We start from the raw sequence: 22253 nt of genomic DNA, 5'->3' as shown, positions 1-22253 counted from the left end.
AACGTTACACCTGTCCAATTAGTTATTCACTCGCGCGAGCGCGCGCGAGAGTTCGACCTACATTTTCCAGTAGCAGACAGGTGACCGGATGGCTTCCAGCATCCGAGAGCCGAGAGGGAGCCGCCGGCTGCTCTCCGGCACGTTTCAGTGCTATAGATAGTGCGCACGCGAGCCATACGCGGACGGACGGCCCCGAATGAACGAGCGAGCGAGCGAGCGAGCGAACGAACGAACGAACGAACGAACGGTCGAACGAAAAGCATTTAGCAGGATGACGTTCGCACATTCTAGACGTCCCGACGCCGGGCGTTCCCCGGGCGATCATCCGTTACGTTCTCGTGACGTAATTGTCGAATTCTTGTCCCAAGAGTCAGCCTTCGTTTACCAACGGACGGAGAGGCACGAGCTTCGACTTCCCGGTCCGTGGGTATCTGTCGGCATCGCTCGCAGTTGAAATTATTGTCTACCCCAGAACGTAAAGATTGATTTATGGAGATTCCACTATATCTTTCGCGCTCGCTCCGACTCTCGGCTCACGTAGCTTCGAACCCCTCGCTCTCTCGATTAGATCGAATTAGAGCGCTGTTTTTGCAAAATCATTAATTATCGGGAGAAACTGAAAAGTCGCTTTATTTCGCGGATCCAAGTTTTCAGCAGATTCGCTCGGGGTCTACCGATTAAATTGAAGAAAGGATAACCGACGTTGTCGCTTATCGGCATTTAGCGCGAGTCCCTCGACGGGCCTGCGTACGTTTATTTTCACGCTCCGATGAAGGTAACGATTTTTTATGGGAACAGCATAGTCATGCGGGTATATGCATTATTAGACGCATCGAGCACCGAGTCGCATCATAAACGTTATTCGTTGAACGATATCTCCGGATCACATGCGACATAACGTAAGAGCGTGTAACGTATGAAAAGAGGGAAGTGGAGTGGGGTGGTGGAACAGCGAAAGCGGGAGAAGGATAAGATGATCCGAGCGGAAGAAGGACGAGCCGAGGAACGGATACGGATATCGCATTCTGCGGGCGGCGCGCGGCGCGCGATGCTGTAGCGTGGGAAGTAAAATACGACTGTTATAGACGGCCGACGGCCATTTCCATCCTGCCGCCTCGGTATTGGCGGGCCACTAAGTCTGAACTAATTTGCTTATTAATATTTCACAACAGCGCCAATCGCTCTGGGGGTTCGTGATGCATCGCCACTCTCCCTTTCCACCATCTCTCGCTCACAGTTTCTTCCCTAGTCTCCTCCCCTCTCTTCCTCTCTCTCTCTTTCTCTCTCTTGGTGTGTGTGTGTGTGCGTGTGTGTGTATGTGTGTGTGTGCCATCGGACGACCTTTCCTCGCCTCGTCCCTCTTGCTCGCGCGACTCTGAAAGGAGCCGCGAAACCTCTTCGGCTTTGTGCACCACGCGCGCACGATCGGGGCCCTTCGTTTCCCTCGTGAAAGAAAGCCTGGCCGCGTCCTACGCGGGCTTCTACACGCCTACACGTGTCTGCGGCCAGGTGGCCGTGGTTAAGTTTTCAGCGATCCCGAACACGCGCCGATCTTTATTACGGATTTATATGAGACCTCGCGTCGAGACCGACGCGCCGAGCCACGCGACGAAAAGGCCGTCACCGAGTGAACGATGACGGCCGACGAATGTGTAAAATGCGCGACGGAGATCACCGGTCGGTGAATAATTTTCCGCAAAATTGCATTGTCAGTCATTCTGAGTCATGACCGAGGCAGAAGTGAAAATTCACGCGGACGACTTCTTCGACAACGTACGTCCGCATAAAGTGACTTGTCGTCGACGAAATACCTCCGACTCGACGAAACGAAAGTGCGAAATATCCCAGCTAGCAAGAGCCTCCCAAAAACATCTAAAAGACTTTAGACGTTCTTCAGACATCTCTTAAACGTCCCCGCGAGACGAAACTTTTGCTAGCTAGGATGCAATATAGATATTTCGCTATATCGATCCGGCATATTACGTATAGAAACGTGAAGACTGACTTATATAAATTGTTCTTTCTACGTTAATTTCCGTCTAACCATTCAAATCGTAAACTCATCAGAACGCAGTTTAACGATTCAGAGCCGCGTCCACCGCGAGCGTAATCCAAGACGTTTTAACGAACAAACTTCATTACCACTTATGACGATTTATCCCGATGCGATTAACGTCGTTAAAGCCCAAAGGCGTATCAGCGAGTTTACGACCCCTGACGAATTCGCATCTCGCAATAGTCGCAATGGCCGCGCGGCTGAAGTCCCCGCGCCGCGGCCGCGCCGTGGAAGCCGAGGGGATTTGGGTCGTGACGGACGTGGTGCACGACGGACGTAAACTCTTATTCTGGCAGAATGACAAGTACGAATCGAAAGTTATTTTTGCCGGCTCGATATAGGTTGATTTATATCTGGCATCAGACAATAACGTAGCGTAGATTTCGCACTTTGGATGGCCGTTTTATAACCCCGAGAATAGCGGCGAGACGGTACGCGTTCGCGGAAGATTCGATAATTATTCCGCGCTAAATGTTACGGGAATAATAACGCGCGCCGTGCATCGTCGGTCGTTAAATTCTTTTACGGCCATTCGCGACAGCTCATTCCAGCGTGATTTCGCGTTATTACGATACCTATCTCTATACCCTAGGAACGCGCGAAAGTGCTCGAGTTTTGAGAGACGCGTCCAACTGTCATCCCGAGCGTCCGATCTTTTCCTCGTCACGATGGAATCAAGTTTGTCTTTCATATCGATTTTTCACTACTTGGCTCCTCGAATACTCTCGGGGTCTTAATTTACGACCGGCATTCCTTTGCCCCGATGCGCGATCGTCGTTAGGTGAGAGACGTTTTATGTGATGATTTATCGCTTTATACGCGACCCCTCGACGAGAGGTTGACGTCTCGACGAGATAATTTGCCAACTTGGCGCTTCTCAGGCGCGTCCCGCCATCCGCGGCTTCTATAAGTCGCGACGCGATAGCGGCGGTGACTTTCCGATCGGAAAAGCGATCGCCGCCGCCCTCCTCGTAGCGAAATAAAGCCGTATGTGCGCGACCGGCCGTAGAGATACGGCGCGCCGGTTAACGCGCCATTTTACGTCACATCAAAGCTTCGCCACATTGTTGGCAAGTGCCTCGGCGGTAATCTCGACTAGCCCACGTGAGCGTGTATATGTGGGAGTAGCCATGCGCGAGCAAAGGAACGACGACAGACTCGTCGTCGTTGCTGTCTTCTTCGTGGTCGTCTCCGTTATGCGAACGCCCGGCGGAACGGCCTGAACGAAGAGCACGACCGTAGAGCACAACCGACGTGTTCCACGAAGAGACAGAATCTCTCGTAAAAGACAATATGCCTGTCTGACGTCGCGCGTCCCTGTACTTGGATTCTAATTACGACATGACCGACTTCGAACGTAAACGCATGTTTATCAAGCTTAATACGCGAAAATCGTACCCGAATTTGCAAGCGTAATAGATGACAATGAGAAAGAGAAAAAAATGGAAGAAAGATACGATACAGACATCTGGCACGCGAAACACCTGACATTACCTCGTCGCAAAAAGCATCGTGTCGAACGACGTGTTCGAATGTCGCGTTTAAATCCCTCCTCGGCCGACTTAAAAAGTCGGCTTCGTTTGAGCAACCGAATCGTACACATGGTACCTCGGCGGGGCAAGCGTGCAAATCGGAGCTTGTCGTAAAGTCTATCAAAGAAGCCGTAGAGCCGACGCCGCAAGCGAGCGCACTTTATCGCTCGCGATATTATTTGGAGATTTTATTGTCGTCACGCAACCCCGATATACATGCGTGTACCGCGAATCTCATCGTTACTCTGAGGCCCACCCAGACCGCGATCGTCATCGTTCACGGGTTCTGGAGGAAAAAAGCGATAATGTAAAATAAATAAACGTGGAAAAACTAATGAAAAGGCACCTCAGCTAACAAAAGTTTATAAGGAACGTCCTGGGGACGTTTGGAAGACGTCTAAAGAACGTCTAAATTTCTTTAGACATTTTTAAAATGTTTTTGGGACATCTTTTGGAGGCTTTTGTTAGCTATTCAGAATTTTGAAGAGAGGCGTGGCACAATCCTGTTGATTCTTTTTTCCTGCAAACGCAAGAAGATCAAAAGCAGCAAAAATGTCAATAATTTTTTTCTGCAAACGCAAGAAGGTCAAAAGCAGCAAAAATGTCGAGTCTTCGCTGCGTTCAAGCTTACATATGTTTGTATACGTACTTTCTTATGCGTCTGATGTGGTAAGCGGATAATCCGCCGCTGATCTCGAATATTCTACATTCGATCCATCTTGTTTTCTCGGATTATGTCGCTCGACGAGGAGGAGACACTGGGAGAGGCACCAGCGATACCACCCACGAAGCGCCTCTCTATTTTGTTCCACACCCGTAACTCAGTCGACGCCCCGTGGATAACTCGTCGGCTGACGGAAATACAATTATTTGATTCGTCGAGCAACAAGTGGCTCTTAGGGTCTCATCGTTAACGGTGGATCCTCGTAGAGATTTCGATGCCTCGATAGCGGAACCCGCCACCGACGGTGTTGCATTTGTGGCCGGCATGATGTATCGCGTTTCTAACGCGCGGAGAAACACAACGTGTGTCGCTCCGCGCAGCATCCTCTGGAGAAGGCGCATCTATGAAAGTTTGCCGTTGATAATTTGCGACTTGTTTACGTGTCTCTCACGCGTTTGTGTCGAGTTTGACGACTGTCGCGCGTATTCAAATTGCGACGCGCCTCGAAGCTCTCGAATGCAAAACCGGCTGGCACGACACTCTCGCGAGGGAACTTTGAGGGATGAATAATCGGAAAGAAGAGAATATACGGCTAAAAGACGATTGAAGAGAAGAAGAAATAGGAAAGGGGAGGGTGGAGACGGAAGGAGGGAGGGTGGGGAGGGAGAGGAAGGGAGGGACACGGAGAAACGCAACGACGAGATCCGTAAGCATTGCTACAAAAGCGCAGCCGTTGAGCGCAACCCTTCGTACGCCTTCATCGTTTCATTGCGGCACACTCTCCGACAGTTAACTTCACTAAGACGGATCGTAAATTACGCCAATATTTCCGCGAAATCCTAACAAGATTATAAACCAGATTGTAGCGGTCTATGCGGCGCGGCGGCTGCGGCCGTACCGTGCTCCCTCTCTTCCTCCCGGGAACCTTTCTTAATCTTCGAGCCTCTCGACCGGAGAGCCGGAGTGAGAACTCGAGTGATGCGGAGAAAAAAGAAGGGTGAAGAGAAAGAGAGAGAGAGAGAGAGAGAGAGAGAGAGGGGGGTAAACAGGGAGGAGATCTATTTATAATGCGTTTGCGTCTTTGCAGGGGCCCAGCCGGTGAAGGCAGTAAATGTCACGTGTATTTCATATGAAACTCCACCCCCTCCCAGCTATTCCTCGCAATGCCAATCTCTTTTGCCGGTCTGATAATGCCAAGCGCTAACAAAGTTAACTCGCGCGAGGCTCTCCCGTCTCCAGAAATTGTCCCTCCTTCTCCTTCGCCCCTTCTTGACCTCCCCTCTTCTCGCGCCGGGTTTTGCATTTCGTTTCTCGACCTCTACGTCGAAGGTCGAATCCTTATTCTTTTCAGAAACGAGATGCGGATGTTCATAGGCCACAGGTAGCTTTTACAAAAGATATCTTGCTGGATCGGACGGATTATTATTTGATTGCCAAGCCGTAGACGGCAAGACGACACGCATGACAGCGAAACCTCAAATTAGATGGTAAAACACTCGCGGTACAAAGGTACCGCGTCCACCTTCGAAAATTTCGAAAAATTTGAAAAGCTTGATCAGGGGATAATCGAAGGATCCACGTATCCATCGACATAGATTTCTTAATCTTCATCAAAAAATATTTTTTAATGCGCTTAGGAAAAGAAAGGGTCGCACGGGTTGGAACTTAAGATTAACCCTTAACCTCGACGGGAAAGTGACTGGCAAAAGAGGCGCGCGCGATCTCACAGGGGTATATCCCGTCGACGGCTTATTATTCGATAGATTCTTCGGGGCCGTTACGCGAGATTCCGGGAAAAGCCATTTCGCGCGTCTAAAACCCCCTTTAAGCACGGGAAGGAGATGGAGGGAAGCGGCCGGCACATTGGCAGGGGACGAGGTGTATGCGTGTGTTAATAAAGGCCTCCGACGTAGCCGATCGTTATTAGATCGGACACTCCCTCGACCCCGCCGCGCCTGTTCGCCCCTCGCAATAACCCATAAAACGAAACATTTTGTTTCGTATGTCAATTACCCCCACTACACCTTCACGAGGGTATACTCGACAAATATGGTACCAAGACGCGCGCATTCGCCCGTGGGATTTCTCGGCTCGGTCTCGTGTCTCCTCTCCTCTCTCTCCTAAAAGAAACATTATATCGAAACCGAACGGTGGCACTTGAGTTTCCTAAGAAAATTATCTTAGTTTTATAGCTCGTAATTTCACCGCTTTGTCGTTTGAAGCTAAAACAAGCGGTCTTGGTCTCGAGCGACGTTTGTCCAATGCGCCTTCGTTTGATTCTATCGTGATACCGCAGAAAATACAAAATAATCTTGTCGCTGTCGTCTGCGGGGAACGAAGGTTTATCGGATGGTACGCGCTGGGTGTGCGTGATTTTTATCATAAAATCTCTCGCACGCTTTTTTTCCACGAGGAACGCCCGACGATACCGCGTAACGCCTGATGTACGCGAAGCGAATGGCTACTTTGGCTCGTTGAAAGCCAACGTGCGATGGCCACTGTTGCTCGTCGCGGTGCTACTTCGCCACCACTACTTGGACGAGTCCGCGGTATGGCGCGGCACGGCGCGACGGCGGCCGTTATAAAAATAACTGCTGATTGGACGCCCTACCAAGAAAAGTCGTAATCGCATCCTGAAACGTTCCCTTCCTCCTCTCTGTCTCTCTTTCTCGCTCTTTCTCTTCTTTTCTCTCTTTGTCCGTCCCTCTTCCTTTCTCTTATTCTCCTCTCTTATTCTTTCTCTTTCCCTCGCTATTTTATCTTCCTGAGCATTCACTCCCGCTGTTTTGTATCGTCCCTCCCTTTCTCGTCAATCTCGTGTCGAGGAATATTATATCGCGTAAGAAGGATAAACGCAACTTCGCGAATCCTATTCTGCCTCTTTACGATTTTATGAAGATTCGATATAAGGTGAAGCAACATGATTTTGATGCGTTCTTTTTTTACTTTATTCTTTTACTTTAATCGCTCATTGAGAAATTATTTTTAATATTGACCTTTATGGTTTATCCCAGACAGCACGTAAAAGACGCCGTAAAGACGTCTTTAAAATGTCTTTTAGACACATATATGTCTAAAAGTTATCTTAAAGATGTCTTTACGCTGTCTTTGTCTGGGATCTCGAGGAAGCTCGACGCGTTCTTCATCAGAATATTTTATCAAAAAAAATTTAACAAAGCACACACACATTCTAGCTCGCATAGGTTATCGCTGCTCAACGCATCGCCGCCGCCATCGATTGCATTTTCACCGGAGGAGCCTCGCGCGATACACAAGGGACGAGAGGGACTGGCTCTATCGGTCGCCATGTTGCGCAGCTTTTATCGCCGCGCCCTACATAGGAACATTAAGCGCGGGTTGCCGGGTTGCGCGTATATCAACAATAATTGCAGGGCCAATAATAAACCCGAAGGGAGCACGCTCGATAGCCCGAAATTGCTGGTTCCCCTACCCGGAGAAGCGCGGTTTTATTGCCTCCTCTCGTCGGTCAGAAATGGCGGCAGCCCCCTTCATCGTCCTCGATGGCGGATAAACGATCCTGCGATACGGCGCCGCGCCGCGCCAAGCCGCGCTACGCCGAGCCGAGGCCGAGAGCCGCGAACCCGCGCTTCTCCTTCTCATTGTCCGTATCTTGCGTCTGTGTTTGTCTGCGCGCGCGTTCGTGGTAAACGTGTACACCGAGGCATCGTACAGAATCGTTCGCGAGCTCGTAAAGAGCCGCAAAAGCGGGCTTCGCACGCGCGATAGTCGCGAGTATTGCCCTTGTTAACGCCCCGTTAACTCGAGCCTCTGGACAAACTCGTAAAATTCGTCGGCTCCGTGGAAAGTGGCGACCACCGCGCGGCGGCGAAGGAGTCATCGGGGAATTTCGAGCCTCGGAGTCGAGCCTCGCCTACGACCTACGACGAGATATAAAAATCAAACGTATAACAAAAATGTATAAAAGATTGAATTGCCGATGCGCTTGATGACGTAAGGGAGTATTAAATATAATAACGACCGAAGTTGGAAATTATATATTTATATTTTTATCTCCGCGGCAGATAAAATGCGCTTTTAACGTTTCGGGGCATTACTCCCCAGGTTCTAGCTGTTTCGTGAAAGATTTTCAATCGTTCGGTCATTTCAGACACGTCGCTCTCGGGCGCGCATTTATGCGCGACTCTAAACCTCAGATTACGCCAACTCGAAAGCTCGTAAAGGTGTGCGTTTACGTTTACGTAGTTTAAGCGCACGATAGTCGCGAGCAGCTCGACTGCTGCTCTTGTTAACACTCCGTTAAGTCGTTGCTCGGGCAACCTCGTAAAATTCGATGGCCTGGCTACCATAGTAGGCGGCGCGGTAATACGCGTACGAATTAGCCGAAGAATTTCTTCGTATCTGTCTGAATGTCGTCGAGACGAGAGGAATATTACTCGCGATATTACGTGTCAACGTGTGGCTTTCACGTGTGGCGTTGTATAATTCTGAGCGCGTAGCACCGCTACGTTATATTCCACAAAGACGCGTCTTTCTCTAAAACGGCTCAATTAATTTTTAACATTGGATATACACCGTTGAATATTAAAGGATGAAATTTAAACCAATACCTTCAGTTAAATAGCATTTTGTTATTTTTGACCATCATGTATGTCGAAATTTGTTATTTTAACACAAAACAGTGTTATTTTAACTCCGTTGGTTTAATTAAATTAACAACATATTGAGTAGGATCAGTGGCGACCTCTATAGAAATGATTAAAAATAACTCAAATTGAATATAATTTGACACTACAAATTTAACAGTGTAAGGGTCGGTTTCACCATCTGCGATTAGTTTAATCGGCCGATTATTTAGAACTGACCAATCGCATATGTCGTTAAGCAGATTGACCAATCATGGTTGGCACTTAATCGGCCGATTAAACTAATCGGAGATGGTGAAACCGGCTCTAAGATGACCATTATATCGGACAAATATTACGGACAAAAGCAGAACTTGTTGCCAATTTCTGTCAGAATTCGCGAATACGAGTGTTATTTGCATCGTCGTTTTATCGCGCGGGAGCTCATAAAAGAACTGCCCGCGAAGCAGCCAATCGATAACTTTTAATACAACCGTTTCGATACCTTATCGAATTTTCGACTCCGCGCATTCGTTTTCTACCCTTAATCCGCTATACTTCTCTTCTCTCTTTCTCTCCGCGCTCTTTATTTCTTACATCCGACGCGATGCACCCTAAGGAAGATCGTAAAAGACTGCGGCACTCGCGTGATTGTTGGGAATTCGTTATTGCTCTTGTTAACGCCCCACGCTGGATATCTCTGGACAAACCTCGTAAAATCCGAGCGGCTTTACGCTAGTCGTACTTTAAGACGATCGCGAAATCTGCCTCGGTTGATCACGCAATGGGTAAAGGATGGTTTGCGTCACCTATAGTCTGACTACGTCAGCTGTTCATTGATTTTGCGAAATCCCGAGGTGGTCTTGGGAAATCCCTTGATATATTTAAATCTCCTGTGAAATCTCTTTACATTTCCATTCGTTAATATCGTCGTTTTTCTTCGGACACGTTTCATAAAGAACGTATTTCATGGATTAACTACATCCATATAATATGTATAATACCAATTTTATCGTTGAGAGGATCACAGAAAAATAAAACATTGTACAATTTTTATGTATTTAATGCATTTCACGTGTTGTGCAAATTGAAGTCTTTATTCCAAAGTTTCGATATTAAACATGTATATGTAAATTGAAAATTATTTTTATTTTATAGGAACGCCCATCAGCCGACTTCCCATCATGGCAAAATCCGTATTGGATCTGTTCGAGCTTTACAAGTTGGTGGTACAGCGAGGTGGATTGGTCGAGGTAATCAACAAGAAGCTGTGGCAGGAAATCATCAAAGGTCTCAAGCTGCCAGCGAGCATCACTTCCGCCGCGTTTACTTTGCGAACTCAGTAAGTAGATCGTGAAGTTTCTCATCCGGGACCCCGGTCTTTGCCTATAAAGGAACATAATGCCCGGGGCCCGTCGTGTAATTCGCATACAATAAGTCTCAGCCGACGGTGGAGTCATCCGAGCGTGAAATCTGCGGCAATGACTAAGAGCGTCGTGACTTTTACGCGCGTCTCGTCAAGATCATCGTGCTCGATAGAGCTATCCGCGCCGTGCGAGATACCTGCTTTTGATACCGGATCGACTATTCGCGCATATTTGCATCGTTCAGTCGTGTTGGATTCGTTTCTCCGCCTTTCTGCGTTTCGCTTAATGAATATCTCTGTACCCAGAACGCAATGTCCCAGATCGAGACTTAAGACGTCTTAAAGACATTATTAAGACGTCTTTAAGACACGTCTTATGTCCCGATTTGGGACATGCGTGTTATCTGGGTAATTGATCCGCCTATCAAAGCCGCGTTAAAGTCCAATTAAATTAAGACGGATTACAGTCTTTAGTATATTAGCTGATAAAATACGACAAATAAAACCTCCTGATGGAGGGAGCAGAGATGTCGCGCGGACCTGCAAGCGTGTTATTACGCGTTCCCTGTCGACGACGAGGAGATAAAAGAACGTTAGGGTGACGAGTCGGAGGCGTGACGTACAGGTGCATCGTCTTAAGCCGACGTGTCGTCTACGTCTCGGATCCCCCGTGCGATCCCTCACGAGCCGGGGACACCTCGCGGGGCGAGTTGTGACAACCTGGAACCGTTGGCACGATATATATTCGTTTATATAATACCGGGCATATTCAGCGCGGCGACGAAGATTTATCTGCCGTTCGCGATGTCTCGTTTCCCCGCGCGAGGGAGACGGGAAAGGATGAGGGGGAGTTTCTAAATAGAGATTCGTCGGCGGGATTCGGTGGAGACGACGGCCGCGGCGCGAGGCATCCCGCTTATCCCGCGCGGTCGGACGCGCGATGAAGAAGAGGGAAGTCGCGCGGGGAATGGAAAAGAGAGAAGGAACGCGAAAATGCGCGCGCGCGCGGCCAGGCCGGTAGAAGAGGGATGGATGAACGCCGACACATTATAAGTGCGGTCTAATATGAATTACACGGGCGCGATGCTAGGGGTGTGCGCTCGTGAAAATAACTCCGCGCGCGCAACGCGCTTTGTGTGCACGACGGAACGTCGGCGTCGTGTCGCGTCGCACCGCCTCGCCTCGCCTCGCCTCGCCTCGCCTCGCCTCGCCTCGCCTCGCCTCGCCTCGCCTCGCCTCGCCCCGCCGCGGTCGGCGCATCCATCATTCCGGCAACCGGCTATCTTTCCTCGGCGATATGTACGCGAGATAGAGGAGAAAATACGAAAATACGGCCTGGCCCGAACGAAATCTGCTCGCGACAGCATTCATCTGGCGAGAATCGGTGTTGATTAACTTGAGGCCACGACGTCCAACTGTCTCTCCATCTCTTTTTAGGAGCTCGAGCTAATTATATCCATTCATCGTATGGGGAAAACCCATTATACCTTTTGGGGGAAAAATATGAATGAAATTTATCTTAATAGGGTGATCTAGAATTAATTATTTTATGACTTTTGCGTCTATAAAGTTGTAGATTGATTTCATTTAAAATAAACTCCCCCAGACAGCATGCATGTCCAAAATCGGGACATAAGACGTCTTATGTCCCTGTCTGGGCCGAAGAATACTTCTTGTATCTGTGAAAAACGTTTTTAAATTCTTATTACGATGCTTATGAACATTCAAACGCATTGTAGTTCTTAGATTCCATTGTCCTGTGAAAAGACATACACTTAACGCGAATAATTTGCTGATAGGTATATGAAGTATCTGTATCCATACGAGAGAGATAAGGAAGCGCTGTCGACCCAAGAACAGCTCCAGACAGCGATTGAGACGAATCGTCGTGAGAGCCGCAGGAACAATTACAATTACGGTAACAACGAAAGTCTAGTGACACGCAATCAGCACAATTCGCTGCCGCAGAATCCGATGCCGTTGCCGATCTCCATCGCCCAAATGGCGGTGGCTGCGAACGAAGCGTCGCAGCATCACGTCGTGAATGGACATCCGCATGCTGCGCAACACCATCCGCACGCTCCGCCGCATCTTCCACCAAACCTGTCAAGTAGTCAACGTAAGTGTTCCTTTTGTCTTTTTTCGAAGATGGAACTTGTTCGCACGTGCGAATTTCGTTGGATCAACCCTTAAAGGTTACACTTCAAATCTCAACCACTTGAGGCTATACCCTTAAAGGCTACACTTCAAATCTCAACACACTGTCTGTATATGAATCTCGCAACCTTGATCGCGTATAACTCTGGGTTTAATCAATCAAATTTAAAGAAGTTATATATGAAATAGGGGTAGAAAAGACTGAAAAATATAACAGAATTAGAAAAATTGCCATTAATTAATATTAAATTACCCAAAAATAAAAATTTTTAGAACCATATATGGACCTAGTAGCCTTTAAGGATTAAAATTCGATTTCCGTTATCGGTACACATCGGGTAGGTATGTTTGACATTGCTGCCGCTCTATTGGCGTATAGTTAATAGCTCCGACTGTCTACGATACTTTTCCAAGTGACAGACGCAATTCACAACGTCGTAATCAGAAATAGAAAAAGAAAAAGAGCGGAGATAAGAGCAAAAATGAGAGACTTCCCGACGATAGGGAAGATATCGGGGGAGGGGGGGGGGGAACGGGATAGAAAAAACGGAGGAAGGAAACGAGAAGAGGTAGAGCACACACACACGAGTTTATTTTAAATCGGTAGGTAGTGCTTCGGGCCTCCCCGGAGATGATGATGCGAGAGCGAAGGAGGCATAATTGATTGTACGATCCTCCGGAAGACAGGCGTTAACGGATGGCTCTCGCTAACGAGCATTCCTATTTCCCTACCCCCTTTCCTTCTCTCTTTCCACCTCGTCGCTGCGCCCGACAACGATCTGGGTAACGTCGCGCGCTTCGATCGCACTCGTAGCTCTCCTTCGATCGTTTCCTCGTGCGACCGGATACTTATTACTGCTTTACCGCGGTATGAAAAATCATAGCAGCAACAAAAATTCAGAGGTCAAGATATCGTGATATCTTTGGGTTTTTGACGATCCATCTATCACAGACATTTCAATATAACATAAGTTTGTAGATAAACTCGAAAGTTCATTGATATGATTTTAACGAATATCGAAACTTGAGTTTCCCGTTGACGAAACATTGACTTACAAAAACAAGTTTTTCATCGTTTTATAGCTTACAGTTATTTGGTAGAATAATGAAGTAAGCGGAGCTGCTTTAATTTAGAAGATGAGATTGAGCTGTCAGTTAAAGACGCCTGTGAAATTCGTTTTATAATATATATATGTTTCAGAATAACACCGAAATCCAAATCAGACAATCCATGACATTTCAAATAATCAAGAATATTTATCAACGTAAGACGTTCAATGAATTATTGCAATAATGTTTGCAACCCTATCCGACATCGTCGCTTTTATGTTATTATTTTAAATTTTATAACTCTAAAAGATAACTCTAATTTTGATTTCATATATTTTCAAAAGTAATTTGTAGAGTTCGGAAGTTGATGAGGCTTCATAGTGACTCATTCGTCTTTTAGTCTTTTATGCGAATGGAGATGCATTGCTCATTTGACAACGCCAAAAATAAAGCAATAAAAAAATTTTTAATTCCAAATGCATAGAAACATATGTGTCAATTGTCTCGACACAAAATTTGGAAAGTTTTATGAACTCAGATTTTTTTTATTTGTTTCATATATGTTTAATTGCATTTCTTACGAGTTTCTGATGATTCCTTGTTCTTTTCAAACAATACTTCGATTTCCTGTTTTTCAAAACTCAGCAGCAAAATAAAAATTTTTCTGTTTGGTTATTTTTCATCTTAGAATAATTATCATAATTTTTATAATATTACAAATTATTTTAATATTATTCTATATAAATAAGACTATAAACTCGTAAAGAGAGAAGAAAATGATCATTAAATTATATGAGTTTTATTCATCTTATATATACATATGTTTAGGATTATCGATCATTTTTCATAATTATCCCATCATTATAATTCAAGATGGTAAACTATCGAAAACGCGTAACTAAGCGCGCCGCTCCAGCTCTTTATCTTTCTAATTCAGTTATCATATTTTACCTCTAATGTCGAACACGTACACAGTTTCAGAGTACATGATGAGGCTACTGAGAGACAGAAGCACAATTCCCAATAATCCGATGATCCAAGGTAGCACATCGACACCACCGCCGACAACGGCGGAGGGAATTAAATCCGGACTGCAATTCTGGAATATATACAGTCAAGCCAATAGTAATATCTATCCAGCGATGGGACAGCCAGCCTTCTCTCCAACGTCGTCCCACTCGCCATTGGTACCGGCAAATAGCCCCGAACAGAGAGAGGCCTTGGATCTCGCAAACTCCGGAAACAGGTAAATAAGAGCTCCCGGCTGCTTTAATGGACAGGCGGGAAGGAAGTGTATAGTTTAATGATAAAAATCTTTCGATTAGGTTGGATTCGATATCCTCTCCAAACGCTAGTAGATCCGTGAGTTCGCCACCGGAAGTTTCGAATCCAGAAGTGAAGAGAAGTCACGAGGCTGCTGAACTCTTATCGCCGTCTATTAAAAGAATGATGTTATCTGATGAGGAGGGAAATAATATACACTCCCTGCGCATTAGACAGCAGGTTAGCACACGAGGTGAGTCTAGGTTTAGAATTAAGAAATTCTAAATTTACTATGATACAGACACGGTAATGAGATAAAATTTCTTTTATCGAAATTATAATTTTCTTTTAACCTTTCTGAACTCACCCTATTTTTTATGACACATAGACTTATCGACTTATATAATAAAAATATAATACATTAAGTTTGTTTTTAGCTAAAATTTGATTTCTTGTTAAAGTTGGGGATGTCTCCTATGGAAAAAAAATAGTGAATAAAATCAATCTTTATTTCTGATAATGTGCTTTGAAGCTAACATGGTTTTGTGTTTCGTAGGTCTGAGAGACCGTAGGGTGAGTTCAGGAAGGTTGAGGAGATTAAATTTACATTATTCGTAAAGGGAAAAAACTATTTATTAAAATAATTTTTTTTTCTTTTTTAGAAAGTGGACGAAGAGAACTAGAAATTAGTGTAAATATTGATGGTATTTTGTATGAAGGTGTCCTGTCAGTTAAACGTAGTGAGAGTAATAATGAGAGCAGTAGTACTCCGTCAAGCCCTAATAATAATGATAAACGGGCACAAAATAACGAATCGTGAACGCTTTGAAGACACGTGATTTGATACGAAACGAATTAGCCTCGGAGAGTCTAATCAATAATTCCGCTTTCCAAACGAGACATTCGAGCAGACATTGTGAATATTTAATTAAAAAATAAAAAGTCACTTCCTTCTTTTATTTCCTTTTTTTAAATACAGGATAAAACTTTCCAGCATTTATATATTAAAACATTTTATCCTGTTTTTTAATGTTTCTTTACAAGTTTCTTTGTGAAAGGTTTATTAGAGGAATTAGCGATTCTTTTCAAACATGAAAACGCAGCTGCGTTTTAATTGGAAACTAAATAAATCAACTTTTCGTTTGCTTGCAGTGTAATGTTGCAAACTTTCTTATTACTTTGGGTATTACCAAGTACTTAAATTTTAATAAAAGTTGTCTATATTGTCTATCCGAATATCTCAAATATGTTTGAAGAGCGGAGTTATTGCGCTCGGAAATTAATAGTTCCGAATAGTTCCGCATATATATGGGGCATTCTATGCCAAATCGACCTGGGTTTGACCCTCGACCTCTCGGATTTGGTCGGCGATTTTTTATGTTATTGTTCCAACTCTAAAATGCACTCAGAACTTTTTTAGATTTTTTCTTTATAAAATTGATTTAGATATAATTTTTTAAACCGACATATTGATGGCCACAATTTAAAAATCTGAAAAAATTTTGTGTCAGATATCAACATTTTTAAGCTTTGACTACAAGTGGGCCGGCGTTCGCTTCTAATTTTTCCGAGTTTTTTTCGAAAAAAATATTGAAAAAAATTAGAAGTATACGTCAGTCCACTGTAGGCTGTTGCTTAAACATTTTTATATACAACACAGGATTTTTGAGAATTTTTTCAAATTTTTTTAAAGCATTTTTCCAAAATAAAAAAAATTGCGTCGGAAAAATCTGAAAAAAATTCTCAAAAAAATTCTCAAAAATCCTGTGTTATATATAAAAATGTTTAAGCAACAGCCTACAGTGGACTGACGTCTACTTCTAATTTTTTTCAATATTTTTTTCGAAAAAAACTCGGAAAAATTAGAAGCGAACGCCGGCCCACTTGTAGTCAAAGCTTAAAAATGTTTATATCTGACACAGAATTTTTTGAAAATTTTTTCAGATTTTTAAATTGTGGCCATCAATATGTCGGTTTAAAATGTTCAAGCAACACCCTACAGTAGATTGAGGTCTGCTTTTAATTTTTTTCAATATTTTTTTCAAAAAAAAACTTGAAAAAAGCTCGAAAAAATTAGAAGCGAACGCCGGCCCACTTTGGGTCAAGGTTTAAAAATTTTGATATCTGACACAGGATTTTTGAGAATTTTTCCAGATTTTTAAATTGTGGCCATCAATATGTCGGTTTAAAAAATTATAACTAAATCAATTTTATAAAAAAAAAATCTAAAAAAATTCTGAGTGCATTTTAGAGTTGGAACAATAACATAAAAAATCGCCGACCAAATCCGAGAGGTCGAGGGTTAAACCCAAGTCGATTTGGCATAGAATGCTCCATATACATCGCTAAGCAACTTTTTCACATAAGAACTGATAAGAAAAGAAAAACGAAGAAATACGCCATATAATTAGATGCATATAATTAACAAACAAAAGAATAATTGTATCGCTCCGTTGCTATACTCCACTTTTTATTAGAGATAAAAATTTATAAATCATTAGGAGAATTTAGATATTTTTATTGGTATTGAAATATCAGTGATCTTTTTTACCAAAGTGAGATTTGTTTATAAACTGAAATAATTTAGATGTAATGTGATATTAGATACAGAATGTTAAATGTAACAATTATGATGAATGTATGTTTGTAAATGCGTAGAGATTTCGTGACTATTATATACAATATGCACTAATGATGTTTCGTGCGCTTGCATCCGACAGTTAAATTTATTATTACTGTAATATTTAAATAATATACGTTTATGCATAATTTGTTCAATCAATGAGCTCCAACTGATTTACTTACTATGATAGTTCAACTACTTCATGCACGTAAATAAAAAATCAAGGAATTGCATATCATGAAGTATCATTCTTAATGTAAACGCACTGAATACCATTAATGTATACAATTGTACTTTCCAATATATTTTGACTATAGATTTTTATCATTGGAGTATGCGCAAACGGAGTATGAGTACATATCATATTATTCGATATGTTCATTTTAAGTGGAAACCGTGAAAAGAACTATCGATGCAAATTTTGACACAGCTTTACGTAAGTTTGTCAAATTAAGTAACAATTATAATAATTGTTGAAATTGAGTTAGACCTTATTTTAAGATACATTAGATAGATATCGAATTTTGTAAATATGATTTTTCTGCTTTTTTTTACATATGCATCTACACATTTTTTTCTATCACATTATTTTAAACGGTATCAACATTTGTATGTTTTCTTACAATCGAAACAAACTAATGGCAAATGGCATAAACATTTTTAATTCTCGGTGCATCCGAATTAAATGATTTTAAATGCAACATTTTCCTGTCTGCTTCATGATAAATTTTGCACTTGTAGATATACGAGGATCAGAAATAGTTTTTGTGCCACCTCTCTGCCATATTCTTTCTCTTCATTAAAGGAATGTGGAACTATTGATTCACAAAATATATTATGTATATATATGTATGTATTTCTTTTGTAATAATTTAGATTATTTTATTCTTATTTTAAGATCACTATTATCAAAATCAAACTTTTTTTAGACAATATATTCTTTAAGTAAGTGTATTTCATAAGCTATTTTTCTCGTTGGACGAACGATATTATCGATATAGAAAATGTTATATAATAATACATGTATTTCTTTTTTTTGTATTTGTATTATTTGCATTACCTAGCTTACATGATTTTATTATATAAAATGTAAATTTTTTAAGCAAAGTATCCTTTGTTTCTCATATTGAATTCTCTAAAGGATATCTTAATCGAAAGCATACGTGTGATGACCGCATCACAAATGATAATGAGTTAGAATAGTTAGATGATTTTTCGACATCGATTCCACAATCTTTCGTTAGATAAACGAACGTTAGAGGACGAATTAGTTGTTTTGATGATAACACAATTTTTTTTTTTTTTTTTTAATTTAGATATTAAAGGACATTCGTTGTTGTTTCATCTTTGGCGCGGAGAAGTTTCAAAAGTAGAGATAATACTTGATAATTATCTAATAAAAATTACGAAATAAATTATGCATCTATATTTCGTAATCTTATAAATCAATCCTATTATAAATTAATATAACAAACATATAACTTTTTTGTTTATACTCCAGTAGATATTTACTTCTCGTGAATCTCTCTCTCTCTCTCTCTCTCTCTTTCTTTTTTTTTCTCTCCCTGAATGTAAATAAATGTAATGCATTTTTAGAGTTATTGATTTAGAATGATTAGTTATATTAAAAAATAATTATGAGGGTCAGTAAAAGAAGTAGTTAAAAGATCATGAAGATAGAACATCGAGAAAAATAAAATTCGATGAGAACGACAGAAATACGTGAATCATACACATATGTCGCATTATTCAATGCCTGATGTTTGATATATGTGTGCTAGAGCGTATCTTACAAAAAATAATCTACACAAGATTTATATATGTTAAATACATCAAATAAAACATTCTTAGTCATGGTTATTGAAATATGTATTTAGTGTAGAAGTAATGGTAAAACTATAGCGATAATCTATCGCAAGGCTGTTTAAGAACTAAGATAGATAAAAATAGATATTATCAAGTCGTACAATTTTTCAGAGACTAAACTCTGAGAGATTCCTAGATTATTGTACAATATTAAAGTTTTACCAAAAAAGACTGTATAGTTTTAAAAATTACATTTTTAGAATTTTAAGTCGTGAAATTATATAAGTGACGTTTTAGTAATTTTAAGTTACGATTATTATTACACGATATCATTGTTCATCACATACATAATATCATTTTGTTTATTACGTTAAGTCGTAGTATATTTTCTATAGCTTTCGGCTAGTAGTAGAAAGCAGTTTGTCTAGCATCTTTCAAATATACTTGACGAAAATGTAAAAAAATTGATAGTTATTCGTAACCACTATCACATGCTGCGCACAAACCCGCACGCGAATTGGAGATCAAGTAATCTGATCTTGCGCAACGTTTTTATAATTTCTTTTTTGTATTTTGTACTCGTGAATTTTGCAACTCTAGCAAGGACTCACTTTAACAGGGTGTTGCTGCTTCAACTTTGATGTTTCGCAGCTGTAGACATATTTGAATGTTACATAATTAGAATATTGAAGTAAAATGTTAAATAATTTTGTATTGGCGAAACGATGTGTAGCCAATTCTGACATTATCGTGTTTATAGTGAAGAAGAGAAACGTCCTTCATTTTATCCTCCTCTGCTAAACCCAATGAGCGTTATGAAGGATTAGCTTGTACTATATGTTTGGACGTTTCATATGTATATGTATATTCATAGCATCAAAATGACGCTAGTCCAAACGTATTATTAGCGTCAAAATGAAGCTATTCCAAGCGTATATAAGATTTCTATTTGAAATATGCTAGGCGCTTACTGCCATACCAGAGCGAGAAAGGATAGTATAGTTGCTAGAATAGTTATTAATAAGTGTATTATTAGTGTAATACTATTATACTATCGTTATTATAAATATTATCACACTGTCACACATTATGAATTGTTATAATGTGAATAATAATAACGAATAATTAAAATAATATTTTGTCACATTTTTATTACTTTCCATTTTGCATGTTGAAAACTAATATATTACATATCAATTTCAGAAGTTAACATTGACTATTAGAAATATTACTGAAATATCAATGCAAAATCAATTCTCGCCTCGTATTGGAATATTTTTTTCTAATAATTTTTACGATTTTTTTCAGCGTCTCCAAAGACGCGTAATCAAATTCGTTTAATTGTTAACGCGTATTGTTAATCTAATTTTAAAACAGTTCATTAATTAATAATTATATTATTACATTTATTATAATTATGCGAATTTAACCAGTTCATACGCTAAAGAAGATGACATATTGCGATCATTCGTATTGTTTCCTTCGTAATAGCGAACTACGTCATAAATTAATATATTAAGTAAATTAACAGACTCAAATAAAATATAACAAATTTTACAAACAAAAGATTTCTTGAATATCGTCTAGTGTTTTACCTTGATATGCGAACGTTCAATTTTCTCTTCTTTTCTTGATTATAATGGCTGCGTTCAGCAGAACGCAACAGTTTGCAACCGTTTTATGATTCTCTGCTGAACGATTGTAAGCGCATTCAAAATCTCAACACGTTCACTCTGGTTCACTCAGCGGTTGCCATGGTTTTCAGCGAACTAAAAGTACGCTGTTTATCAAGCAAAACGTTATTATCAGTAAAATGGCTGCTCCTAGTGTATCAACATCACGCAGACTGTATAATTATAAATATACATACAAAAATATTATTTATAACGTCACAGATACAGTGGAAACGCACAGAAAGTTACAAAATGGTATGTATAAATTACATATATTTTATATATATATATATATATATATATATATATATATATATATATATATACACATATTTGTTAATCCAAAACATTTATTTCAATAAATGAATTTAGAACAAGATTTGCTACAATCCTGTGAGGCATCTCAAGAAGGTAATATCTATATACAATATCCATATGTATAAATCTAAAAATATAATCTAACCTAATTTTTATACTTTTAATGTTATTATATATTTTAAAGAGTACATTACTTTACTTTTATTAACAGGATTACCGAAAAATTTTATTTGGACTCGTGAAGCTACTAAATATTTTTTAGGAAAGTATGCCGAAAGAAAACATGATTTTCGAAATCCGAAAATAAAGAAAAAGAATATATGAGAAGCAATTCAAAAAGATTTTGCGAGTAAAGGCTATAGTTACTGTTGATGCATTAGATAGAAAAATGCGTAATATGAAGCATTTTTTTAAAACAAAAGATAATAAAAAGAGCACGACAGGACGTGGACGTATACAATGAGAATGGTTCGAATTAATGCATTTTTTTTTAAGATTGTACTATTAATGTGGGCAATACAATATCATCGCGTTACCGTCATCTTAAAATAATTTACTTAAAACTTATTCAAATACGGAAATTATTGATTTAGTTTTTATTATGCCTTTGACAGAACAGCAAAATACATTACCTGAAATTGAGAATACTGCAACTTTATCCACACTAATTACAAGTCAACAAACACCTTCCATTCCTGAAGTTCCATCCATTTCGAGACCCTCAACGTCTGATGAAAATGAACATTTACACGCAGATTATTCTAAATTATTAATATATAAAAATAATTATTTTGCTATTTAATTGCTTCCTCATAGAGGAAACTTTGTAATGGTAAAAAAAATTTTTTTTTGAGATTTTGAAGAAATAAGTTTAGAATGTTCTAAAATGTCGAAAAATCGTATTAGTAAAAAATGTCCGGAAGTATGTATATATGTATGTGTGTGTGTGTGTGTGTGTGTGTGTGTGTGTATATGTACGGATTTTTTATACACGCATCTACTTCTACAATTTTTTAGACCGGGTTGAAATTTTTCACACAAATAGAGTATCATAGAAAGTATGTTCTCCTCAAATTTTATTAAAATCAGTTGACCGGTATAGATTTTATTGGATTTTTTTTTTTTTTTTTAGAAAAGTGTT

General features: G+C 40.7%; 1 protein-coding gene across 2 annotated transcripts in view; it reads left to right on the top strand.

The window, feature by feature from the left end:
- Retn (retained) overlaps positions 1–20255 on the top strand; it is a 114514-nt gene extending 94259 nt beyond the window's left edge. For both annotated transcript variants that reach the window (XM_071785927.1, XM_071785928.1), the window contains exons 5-9: positions 10015–10198; positions 12022–12341; positions 14405–14675; positions 14755–14945; positions 15355–20255. In XM_071785927.1, coding sequence (XP_071642028.1) covers positions 10015–10198; positions 12022–12341; positions 14405–14675; positions 14755–14945; positions 15355–15512 — 1124 coding nt within the window. In that variant the 3' untranslated portion in view covers positions 15513–20255. The remainder of the gene's footprint in view (positions 1–10014; positions 10199–12021; positions 12342–14404; positions 14676–14754; positions 14946–15354) is intronic.
- Positions 20256–22253: the final 1998 nt, after the last annotated feature.

This window comes from Temnothorax longispinosus, chromosome 8, assembly GCF_030848805.1.
Source record: "Temnothorax longispinosus isolate EJ_2023e chromosome 8, Tlon_JGU_v1, whole genome shotgun sequence".
Lineage (NCBI taxonomy): Eukaryota > Metazoa > Arthropoda > Insecta > Hymenoptera > Formicidae > Temnothorax > Temnothorax longispinosus.
The sequence above is the reverse complement of the archived record's forward strand: the minus strand, read 5'-3'. Positions and strand labels throughout refer to the sequence as shown.